We start from the raw sequence: 12,323 nt of genomic DNA, 5'->3' as shown, positions 1-12,323 counted from the left end.
GTGGGGTGCGTCTCAAGACAGAGCTTTTGAGAAAGCCACTAATCTGCTTTGCTCTAACAAGCTGCTGGTACATTATGACCCATGTAAACGTTTAGTATTGGCCTGTGATGCTTCGTCATATGGAATTGGTTGCGTACTCCAACAAGCTAATGAGTCGGGTAAACTTCAACCAGTCGCGTATGCTTCAAAAAGTTTGTCTAAAGCGGAAAGAGCCTACAGCATGGAAGAGAAAGAAGCACTAGCCTGTGTGTATGGGGTTAAAAAGATGCATCAGTACCTGTTTGGTCTTCGGTTTGAACTGGAGACAGATCACAAGCCGCTTATTTCACTGTTCTCTGAAAACAAAGGTATCAATTCCAATGCTTCATCCCGCATCCAGAGGTGGGCGCTGACATTATCCGCTTATGATTATGCCATTGGCCATAGATCTGGCACCGAGAATTGTGCCGATGCTTTGAGCCGTCTGCCATTGCCCACACCGGAGGTGGAAACGCCACAACCGGCGGACCTATTGTTAGTTATGGATGCTTTTGAGAGTGAATGAACCCCTGTCACGGCTCAACAAGTTAAGATCTGGACGATCCAGGACCCGATTTTATCGGTGGTGAAGAGTTGCATCCTCAAAGATGATTGGTCTGCCATACCCAAGAAAATGTGTGAGGAGACCAAACCTTACATTTGTCGCAAAGACGAACTGTCTATTTAGTCGAATAATATACTGTGGGACAATCATGTTGTTATGCCCAAGAAAGGGAGAGATAAATTTGTACGTGAGCTACATAGCACACATCCCGGCATTGTAATGATGAAAGCCATCACCAGGTCTCATGTATGATGGCTGGAAATTGAGTCTGAGCTGGAATCATGTGTGCATCAATGTATATACTTGCATGTAGCTCAGCAAAGCACCAGCGGAATCGCCGCTGAGTCTGTGGTCGTGGCTGTCCAAACCATGGTCCAGGATCCACATAGACTTTGCAGGTCACTTCCTGGGGAAGATGTTTTTAGTTGTGGATGCATATCCGAAATAGATAGAGTGTATAATCATGTCATCCAGCACATCCACAGCTACCATTGAGAATCTCAGTGTCATATTCGCGACACATCGCCTGACATCGTTGTTAGCGACAACGGATCGTGCTTCACCAGTCAGGAGTTTCAAGAGTTCATGAAACTCAATGGTATCAAACATGTAAGGTCAGCACCGATCAAACCTGCATCCAATGGGCAAGCAGAACGTGCTGTCCAAATCATAAAGCAGAGTATGAAGCGAGTAAAAATAAAAAAAGGGAAGGTGGCTCAACCGTGGCTATCAAGGGAAATCAGGGATAGCATTAAAGCCAAGGAAGTGGCATACAAATTGGCCAGAAATAGCAGCGAACCCGGGGACTGGGAGAAATTTAGAACTCAGCAGAGGAGGACAAAGGGTTTGATTAGGGCAGGGAAAATGGAGTACGAGAAGAAGCTTGCAGGGAACATTAAGACGGATTGCAAAAGTTTCTATAGATATGTAAAGAGAAAAAGGTTAGTAAAGACAAACATAGGTCCCCTGCAGTCAGAATCAGGGGAAGTCATAACGGGGAACAAAGAAATGGCAGACCAATTAAACAAGTACTTTGGTTCGGTATTCACTGAGGAGGACACAAACAACCTTCCGGATATAAAAGGGGTCGGAGGGTCTAGTAAGGAGGAGGAACTGAGGGAAATCCTTATTAGTCGGGAAATTGTGTTGGGGAAATTGATGGGATTGAAGGCCGATAAATCCCCAGGGCCTGATGGACTGCATCCCAGAGTACTTAAGGAGGTGGCCTTGGAAATAGTGGATGCATTGACAGTCATTTTCCAACATTCCATTGACTCTGGATCAGTTCCTATGGAGTGGAGGGTAGCCAATGTAACCCCACTTTTTAAAAAAGGAGGGAGAGAGAAAACAGGGAATTACAGACCGGTCAGCCTGACATCGGTAGTGGGTAAAATGATGGAATCAATTATTAAGGATGTCATAGCAGTGCATTTGGAAAGAGGTAATATGATAGGTCCAAGTCAGCATGGATTTGTGAAAGGGAAATCATGCTTGACAAATCTTCTGGAATTTTTTGAGGATGTTTCCAGTAGAGTAGACAAGGGAGAACCAGTTGATGTGGTATATTTGGACTTTCAGAAGGCAAGGTTAAAGCACATGGGATTGGGGGTAGTGTGCTGACATGGATTGAGAACTGGTTGTCAGACAGGAAGCAAAGAGTAGGAGTAAATGGGGACTTTTCAGAATGGCAGGCAGTGACTAGTGGGGTACCGCAAGGTTCTGTGCTGGGGCCCCAGCTGTTTACACTGTACATTAATGATTTAGATGAGGGGATTAAATGTAGTATCTCCAAATTTGCGGATGACACTAAGTTGGGTGGCAGTGTGAGCTGCAAGGAGGATTCTATGAGGCTGCAGAGCGACTTGGATAGGTTAGGTGAGTGGGCAAATGCATGGCAGATGAAGTATAATGTGGATAAATGTGAGGTTATCCACTTTGGTGGTAAAAACAGAGAGACAGACTATTATCTGAATGGTGACAGATTAGGAAAAGGGCAGGTGCAAAGAGACCTGGGTGTCATGGTACATCAGTCATTGAAGGTTGGCATGCAGGTACAGCAGGCGGTTAAGAAAGCAAATGGCATGTTGGCCTTCATAGCGAGGGGATTTGAGTACAAGGGCAGGGAGGTGTTGCTACAATTGTACAGGGCCTTGGTGAGGCCACACCTGGAGTATTGTGTACAGTTTTGGTCTCCTAACCTGAGGAAGGACATTCTTGCTATTGAGGGAGTGCAGCGAAGATTCACCAGACTGATTCCCGGAATGGCGGGACTGACCTATCAAGAAAGACTGGATCAACTGGGCTTGTATTCACTGGAGTTCAGAAGAATGAGAGGGGACCTCATAGAAACGTTTAAAATTCTGACGGGGTTAGACAGGTTAGATGCAGGAAGAATGTTCCCAATGTTGGGGAAGTCCAGAACCAGGGGACACAGTCTAAGGATAAGGGGGAAGCCATTTAGGACCGAGATGAGGAGGAATTTCTTCACCCAGAGAGTGGTGAACCTGTGGAATTCTCTACCACAGAAAGTTGTTGAGGCCAATTCACTAAATATATTCAAAAAGGAGTTAGATGAAGTCCTTACTACTAGGGGAATCAAAGGGTATGGTGAGAAAGCAGGAATGGGGTACTGAAGTTGCATGTTCAGCCATGAACTCATTGAATGGCGGTGCAGGCTAGAAGGGCCGAATGGCCTACTCCTGCACCTATTTTCTATGTTTCTATGTTTCTATGTAACCCACAGGTCACTGCAGACCTGCCTGACATGCATACTGGTTAGTTACAGGACAACACCACACAGGCTTACCGGGATCTCACCTGCTGAACTAATGATGAAGAGAGATCTCAAGCTATCTCTTTGTCATGTATGTACATGCTGTTTGTAGCCACCAAATGGTGACATTGTTGGAGGCCACTGAGCAGCACGCACATGGTGCTGCTCTGGTGTAAAAGGCCAGCCATTTTGTGAGTCAGACACTTTGGGCCAAAATAAAGCAGAAGCAAGGTTGTAACTTGCTTAGTTAAACAGTACTCAGTTTGAACCTTTATTGCATACATAACACTCTTGTACACCCTGACTTAAATAATCATGTTGAATATAGAAGACAAAGTCAGCAAGGGTATCACGATCGCGCAGCTGTGTCACGCGATATTTCTGTAAATGATCCTCTATATGTTCTGAATTATGGTCAGGGTCCCAAGTGGATCACTGTTACTGTCATGGCCAAGGAGGGCAACAGAGTATTTATTGTCAAGCTCAAAAATGGGCAAACATGCAGGAAGCATATGGATCAGACAAAGCTGCGGCACACAGACGAACCGGAATAGTTGGAGGACCAACCAACCTATCCCCAGTCATCAGAGGACTCAGTGGTCATCAGTGAATCGGGACTTTCAATCACTGACAAGTTCAATGAAAATGGACTTTCAATCCCTGACATGGTCATTGCCACTCCCACTAGGTCAGCCACCCAGCCACCAGTCACAACAGACTTTGAACACTCACCCAAAGCTAGAGTTGAGCTGAGACGGTCAACCCGGGAGTGTAAAACACAGGACCGTCTCAATTTGTAAAAGACTCAGGGGGGGTGGTATTGTCATGTATGTACTTTTGGGATCACTAGCCACTAGATGGCGTCACTGTTGGAGACCATTGGGCTGCACGCACATGTGTGCAGCCCAAGTATAAAAGGCGAACCATTTTGTATATTAGTCACTTTTGGACTTAATATAATGAGAGCCAAAGTCATACCTCTTGGAGTTAAACAGTACTCAGTCTAACAGTTATTACATACACAACAGAGGGACTGCCTATGATGATGATAGTTTTTGTAACTTCTAGTAGGTCCCATCAAGCATGGCACAAACCTAAGTTGTGAACAGGCGCAGCCTTTGAGAGGTACAATTGAAGCACTGTGCATAACTATTACTTTGTACACACTCTTCCATTGCACCCAAGATACATGGCACATTTATTTTGGAAGATGGTAGCTCAGACTAGTAAACTGATTCTTGTTCAGGCCAAGATGGTCCTCTACTCTTAGAGGGTTTCTCAGTATGGTTCACAGCCATGGATGTTGAGGGAAGTTCTATCTCCAGGAGCTCAGTGCTTCTTTCAAATAAAATCAGCGAAATGTCACATAAGGAAGGCATCATAGTTCCTTCCTGGATGTTGACAACTAATGGGCATGATCATGATTTTGTGGCCAGTAATCTCTTGAACATTAGTTTAGTACAAACCCCTTATCTTCATGAAGGTCATGGAGTTGGTAATGAACAGTCAGTCCCTGATAGTCACATGTGCACCATATGCGAGTCAGTGCTCGATGGAATCATGCCACCCAATGAAAGAGATGTATCATGTCCAGTTGATGCTTTCTGACGAACATAGCAGTTGTTACTTCACTAATACATGTGCGCACTGGAGATTGGCTGATGTGGCAGATGGCTTCTCGTGTGGCTTGAAAGGATCGAACAGCATGAAAGCATCTAGAAGTGGTAACCATCACTACTCCAGTAAGTGCTGTCTCTGATCCAGATGTCGTGTGCAGGTCACTGTGCACCTGTTATATATGCAGATTATAGATATACTTTCTGTGTAGTCACTGTATAGTTGCATAAGATGGAGACTTGTTACCAGGTGATGTACTATCACCAGTGAAGATAGAAGTCGAGAGAAATGGCGTTCCAGTCTTCATGGAAGTGGTCACGGGAGCGAGCCAGTAGTGATGAGCCAGGATGCCTTTGAGAGGCTAGAGAACGAAAAATGACCTGAGCTGGTTCCAGTACAGGAAAATTTGCGCACCTACACCAAGGAGCCGATCCCAGTCCTTGGTAGTGCGGATGTAAGTGTAATCCATAATGGTGTGGTGCACAAGTTACCTCTGTGGATTGTTGCAGGTGATGGTCCAACGCTACTCGGAAGAAGGTGGATGGGGAAGATCCAGTGGAAATGGGAAGACTTCTTCACTCCAGCAATTGATGTCCCCCGTGCTCAGAGGCAGAGCAAAACCTCATCTTCACTTGGGCCAGGCACCAGAGAACAGACCAGCGCAGCACCTGAGGCACAAACTGTCTATCATGACTGCATGGCAATGATCCAACCGGAATATCCTAAAAGTACCTTCCCGGCTCCAGTGGCACGACTCCTGGGGAGGAAGATCGAATTCACAGGCACTCTTCCAGCTTTTGTGGCAGAATCGCGGGAGAGAAGGATCAAGGCAGTCGACATCGAGGACAGAGGCAAGATGGCGTCCCTGCTGCAGCGAGGTGCAACGTAGCGTGGCAAGGTTCTCTTAAAGGAGACCTGTAACCAACTTAAAAGAGACATTGTATACATGACAATCAATGTAACAAAACAATTAAGACTGTGAACTAAACGTTGTTGCGAGATGTCGGGAATAGAATGTCCCCAAAAGTAGCAAGTGAGCGAATTCGGGAGGGTAAAGGCGCTGATCCTGATACCATGTCCCAGGTCTATCCCATGCTGCAGGCACCCGATGGCACTATTCGCCATGGACCTGGAAACAAAAACGGCGCCAATACACACAGTCGGCCGCCATTGCCCACCCCCCGGGTGGAGACGGCACAGCCCCCAGACCCAGTCACTACCTCAGCCATGGCCGGGAGTGAAAGGTCAGAACTAAAGATTTCCCCAAACGGGACCTGGAACAGCCAGGTTCCCAGTAACATTAGGGAGCAGGCAGAACATGAGAACATAAGATTTAGGAACAGGAGTAGGCTATCTAGCTCCTCGAGCCTGCTCCGCCATTCAACAAGATCATGGCTAATCTGGCCGTGGACTCAGCTCCACTTACCCGCCCGCTATCCATAACCCTTAATTCCCTTATTGGTTAAAAATCTATCTATCTGTGATTTGAACACATTCAATGAGCTAGCCTCAACTGCTTCCTTGGGCAGAGAATTCCACAGATTCACAACCCTCTGGGAGAAGAAATTCCTTCTCAACTCAGTTTTAAATTGGCTCCCCCGTATTTTGAGGCTGTGCCCCCTAGTTCTAGTCTCCCAATCAGTGGAAACAACCTCTCTGCCTCTATCTTGTCTATCCCTTTCATTATTTTAAATGTTTCTATAAGATCACCCCTCATCCTCCTGAACTCCAACAAGTAAAGACCCAGTCTACTCAATCTATCATCATAAGGTAACCCCTCATCTCCGGAATCAGCCTAGTGAATCGTCTCTGTACCCCCTCCAAAGCTAGTATATCCTTCCTTAAGTAAGGTGACCAAAACTGCATGCAGTACTCCAGGTACGGCCTCACCAATACCCTGTACAGTTGCAGCAGGACCTCCCTGCTTTTGTCACCTGCAAACTAACTTTTTGGGATTCATGCACAAGGACCCCCAGGTCCCTCTGCACCGCAGCATGTTGTAATTTCTCCCCATTCAAATAATATTCCCTTTTACTGTGTTTTTTCCCAAGGTGGATGACCTCACACTTTCCAACATTGTATTCCATCTGCCAAACCTTAGCCCATTCGCTTAACCTATCTAAATCTCTTTGCAGCCTCTCTGTGTCCTCTGCACAACCCGCTTTCTCACTAATCTTATGTCATCTGCAAATTTTGTTACACTACACTCTGTCCCCTCTTCCAGGTCATCTATGTATGTTGTAAACAGTTGTGGTCCCAGCACCGATCCCTGTGGCACACCACTAACCACCGATTTCCAACCCGAAAAGGACCCATTTATCCCGACTCTCTGCTTTCTGTTAGCCAGCCAATTCTCTATCCATGCTAATACATTTCCTCTGACTCCGCGTACCTTTATCTTCTGCAGTAACCTTTTGTGTGGCACCTTGTTGAATGCCTTTTGGAAATCTAAATACACCACATCCATCGGTACATCTCTATCCACCATGCTCGTTATATCCTCAAAGAATTCCAGTAAATTAGTTAAACATGATTACCCCTTCATGAATCCATGCTGCGTCTGCTTGATTGCACTATTTCTATCTAGATGTCCTGCTATTTCTTTCTTAATGATAGTTTCAAGCATTTTCCCCACTACAGATGTTAAACTAACCAGCCTACAGTTACCTGCCTTTTGTCTGCCCCCCTTTTTAAACAGAGGCGTTACATTAGCTGCTTTCCAATCCGCTGGTACCTCCCCAGAGTCCAGAGAATTTTGGTAGATTATAACGAATGCATCTGCTATAACTTCCGCCATCTCTTTTAATACCCTGGGATGCATTTCATCAGGACCAGGGGACTTGTCTACCTTGAGTCCCATTAGCCTGTCCAGCACTACCCCACTAGTGATAGTGATTGTCTCAAGGTCCTCCCTTCCCACATTCCCGTGACCAGCAATTTTTGGCATGGTTTTTGTGTCTTCCACTGTGAAGACCGAAGCAAAATAATTGTTTAAAGTCTCAGCCATTTCCACATTTCCCATAATTAAATCCTCCTTCTCATCTTCTAAGGGACCAACATTTACTTTAGTCATTCTTTTCCGTTTTATATATCGGTAAAAGCTTTTACTATCTGTTTTTATGTTTTGCGCAAGTTTACCTTCGTAATCTATCTTTCCTTTGTTTATTGCTTTCTTAGTCATTCTTTGCTGTTGTTTAAAATTTTCCCAATCTTCTAGTTTCCCACTAACCTTGGCCACCTTATACGCATTGGTTTTTAATTTGATACTCTCCTTTATTTCCTTGGTTATCCACGGCTGGTTATCCCTTCTCTTACCGCCCTTCTTTTTCACTGGAATATATTTTTGTTGAGCACTATGAAAGAGCTCCTTAAAAGTCCTCCACTGTTCCTCAATTGTGCCACCGTTTAGTCTGTGTTTCCAGTCTACTTTAGCCAACTCTGCCCTCATCCCACTGTAGTCCCCTTTGTTTAAGCATAGTACGCTTGTTTGAGACACTACTTCCTCACCCTCAATCTGTATTACAAATTCAACCATACTGTGATCACTCATTCCGAGAGGGTCTTTTACTAGGAGATCGTTTATTATTCCTGTCTCATTACACAGGATCAGATCTAAGATAGCTTGCTCCCTTGTAGGTTCTGTAACATACTGTTCTAAGAAACAATCCCATATGCATTCTATGAATTCCTCCTCCAGGCTACCCCGTGCGATTTGATTTGACCAATCGATATGTAGGTTAAAACCCCCCATGATTACTGCCGTTCCTTTTCCACATGCGTCCATTATTCCCTTGATTATTGCCCGCCCCACCGTGAAGTTATTATTTGGGGGCCTATAAACTACGCCCACCAGTGACTTTTTCCCCTTACTATCTCTAATCTCTACCCACAAGATTCTGCAGCCCTCAAAGGACAGGGAGGCCACACACATCTGTGGCTCTGCCCACCACTAGGTAACGTCAAAGGCCCTGAGTCCTGGCTAGGTGAGCAAACCAAGCCCACCCTGCTAGCAGGGGGCGCAGCACCGCTATCAGATGACTAGGACCCCGTCCGGTTGCTCTGGAAGCTGCGCCCTCGCATACCTGCAGTTACAATACTGAACCATGAATGCAATCTACCGAATCCTGACGCACGACCGCAAAACGTAACAAAAGTAAGTCACTGAACCAAGATGTCACGATACAAACTGTAACATCCTTTCTTTGTAATGTAACGGGCCTGCTGGATGATCTTGCTGTGGGGCGGGGGGGGGGGCGGGGGGCGGTGGGGGGGGGAGGGGAATGGACACACACATGGATCACACCCAGAACCCACTGGAACCTCCACTGCATCATCAAACCATCCAAACTGGTAACCACTACCCAACGTTGTGGCAAAAGTACTTGGGGGTTAACAGGGAGAGAGCCAAGCCAAAGCACAGCCAATGTGCAAGGGCTATTGGCACTTAAGTCTGGGGGAGCTAAACCAGAGCACATAGTGCAAAGGAAATCGGCACAAAGGACTAGGGGGAGAGTGATGTTATATATGCAGACTATAGATATACTCTTTGTGTAGTCACTGTATAGTTGCAAAAGATGGAGACTTGTTACCTGATGTACTATCAATAAGGTTTTCACATGTATACACTAAGCTGGCACCACTAGAGGGTGCAACTGGTGGAGACCGGGTTTCCTGCCCCTGTGGCAGAGGCTGTCCACCAGAGGGCACTGCGGTGGGAGACCTGAGGGTCACCTGCATAGGTGTGCAGGGCCCAGTATAAAAGACTGCCCACCATGCTTGTGCCTCACTCTGGAGTTACGAATAAAGGACCAAGGTCACTACAGTTTGAGTACAACACATTGCCTCGTGGAGTCATTCATAGGTACATTGCAGACATAACAGCAACTCTGTGTCAACCTATCTTTTGAATCTGAGACAGTGGAGACAAGTCCAAACAACGAATGCATGTGCAGCCAAAGTATAGGAGAATGCAAAAGAAATGCCTTACTTCTCCCTTTAAAAGTCCTACTTAAGTAGACGAGATCCCAGAATCTTTGTGCGCCCAATTTTTATGGGAAGACTTGTGTTATATCTAGAGCCTCGTGAAATGCAACACTGGACCAAAAATGATTAATTTAAATATATGGCATACCCTGCTCAAACTACTCCAACTCGTACCTTGTAAAATCACCCAATGAACTGAAATTTCCATCTATTAGTTTAAATGAATGGTTAATTGGATGGGCTCTGTTATGGGCATGAGATCCTGTTCCTCTAGATGCTGTTTCCAATCAATTCATTAAACCCAAGTACAATAAGATGAAAATCTGCCCTACAACTTCTCACTGCTGACATTGGTGCTTCTTTAATGTCCTCAGAAATAATAATGGCCTCTGCAATGGATAGCGTAAAGCTGGAAGATTAATTATCTGAGGAGACAAAATAGGAAAAATATCCAAGTTATTAGTTTTATACATGTGCTGGGAAACTGCAGTTTGACAGATTTAATGTAAACTCACCAAATATCAGAGGCTCCAGGTTAGATGTTTCTTTTTCAGGAGTAACCTTGAAGATCTGAAAGCTTTGTAACCTTTCCTCTGGTTTTTCTTCAGTGACAGGGTGCAGTGACAATGTCCTTTGATCTCTAAGCATTGTACTAAATTTGTTTTTTAGTTTGTTGCTTCCTCTCAATCTTGTAGAGTCAAAAAAATACGAACATTCTGTTAACACTTTTGCTATCATTGTCTATGCATGTGTCCTTCATTTAGGTGATGGTAACTGTGCCGCTGTCCCGAGGTGAGGATCTTTTTGTTGAGTGAAATAATTCACGAGAATAAATGAATCAAGACTGAGACAAACATTTCCATCATTGTCTTTCTGGATTCAATTTTGCACCTTTGCATTATATGTACAAAGCTCACGGGGGTAGTAATTTAAATAATGGCAATTAGCTTCTGGTGTATGCCTTGATTTAGTGCCTACTGTAAATTAAGAGGGATTTGTAGGAATCACTGCATAGTCACGTGGCATAGGAATGATTGAGTACTGTCCTGAGCTTAAGCTACAAAATAATTCCTTATTTATGTTAATGACACATCTGAATAATTGTTCTATTATTAATCATTATCTGTTTTTTTCCCAATTAAAGGAAAACACCATCTATTTTAATTTAATAATTCCAACGGAAAGCAATTAGAAAGACTTACGCTGGTGCATAGTCACAGACAAAAATAATACTTGGTCCTCTTAATCCAGAACCTTTAATTCCGTTGGGACAATCAGAAACTGCACAGCCAACTTTATAAGAATTTGCCCAGACAACCTGAAAAATAATATAAAGATTGTTTAACATTAAGTACAGTATTTCTCATTTTTCAAATAAAATTATGATCTACATGCTATACATATAAATAGCATAGACAATCTACACAAGGTTAGAAAATTAACAGGAACAAATCACAAGAACTACATGCCCCAATAAGAGATTTTAATCAGAATTACATTATTTTCCTTGCTCTATACAAGGCATATCTCTACGTGGAATCCCTACTTGATTATCTTCATTCATTTATGTTCAATCAGAAAACATTTGTGTGTGTGGAATAAACAACTTGACTCTGTTCAAAATTATTAACTATATATCGAACTAATAAAATATTTGGGGCTGGATTTTTGGCCTTTCGCGTTTACGCCCTTTTCCGGGCGCAATTCGCGGCGAATTCAAAAATTTAACGCCGGATTAACGTGAGCGCCAAAGCGAGCAACTTTTGCCAAATGCAAATTCACAAGGAACGTTGCCATTAACTCCGGTGTTGCACCACAGAATTTGTGCAGCAGAGCCGAAAGTTCCGGCGCTAAAAAAAAAATCGGCCATTCTGCGCATGTGCAAAATTTTATTTTTCCTCCCCGCTTCTGGTCGCAAACGCTAATGCAGGGCACGGCTGTGCGCACGTGCAGTACAACCAGGGCTGAATCAGCCATTTTATATTTGGATTTTGCTGATGGAGGACGACGATTCAAGACCAGCGTGCCAGGCGATTCAGCCACAAGGCTAATGAAGATCCAGTGGGAGCTGTGGAAAGAAGATGGCAGGAGCTGCATCGTGGGGTGGATCTAGACCACTACCATCGATTTTTAAAAGGATTTGGAGGGAAATCGCTGAGGAGACACTGATCAGGACTGGCACACAGTGCTGAAAGAAGTTTAATGATCTATCAAGGGTCATTTGAGTACAATTTTAATTCATGCAATCCTTCATTACTTCAATTATAAATCTGACACTCTATTTGTTCTCATGCTATTGGACTGTTGGTGCCTCTCAGCACTCTGTGGGTTGCCTCCTAAAATGCATGACACATAGGTAGGCTTATT

At 44.4% G+C, this 12,323-nt stretch overlaps 1 protein-coding gene across 1 annotated transcript in view; it reads right to left on the bottom strand.

Annotated features, from left to right (window-relative positions):
* Positions 1 to 12,323, bottom strand: part of LOC139280579 (GLIPR1-like protein 1) — a 56,267-nt gene that overhangs the window by 8,336 nt on the left and 35,608 nt on the right. The window contains exon 3 of the mRNA XM_070900092.1: positions 11,159 to 11,274. Coding sequence (XP_070756193.1) covers positions 11,159 to 11,274 — 116 coding nt within the window. The remainder of the gene's footprint in view (positions 1 to 11,158; positions 11,275 to 12,323) is intronic.

The sequence above is a fragment of the Pristiophorus japonicus genome, chromosome 15 (genome assembly GCF_044704955.1).
Source record: "Pristiophorus japonicus isolate sPriJap1 chromosome 15, sPriJap1.hap1, whole genome shotgun sequence".
In the NCBI taxonomy this organism is placed as follows: domain Eukaryota; kingdom Metazoa; phylum Chordata; class Chondrichthyes; family Pristiophoridae; genus Pristiophorus; species Pristiophorus japonicus.
Note: the sequence above shows the minus strand (reverse complement) of the source record. Positions and strands in the feature narration are given on the sequence as shown.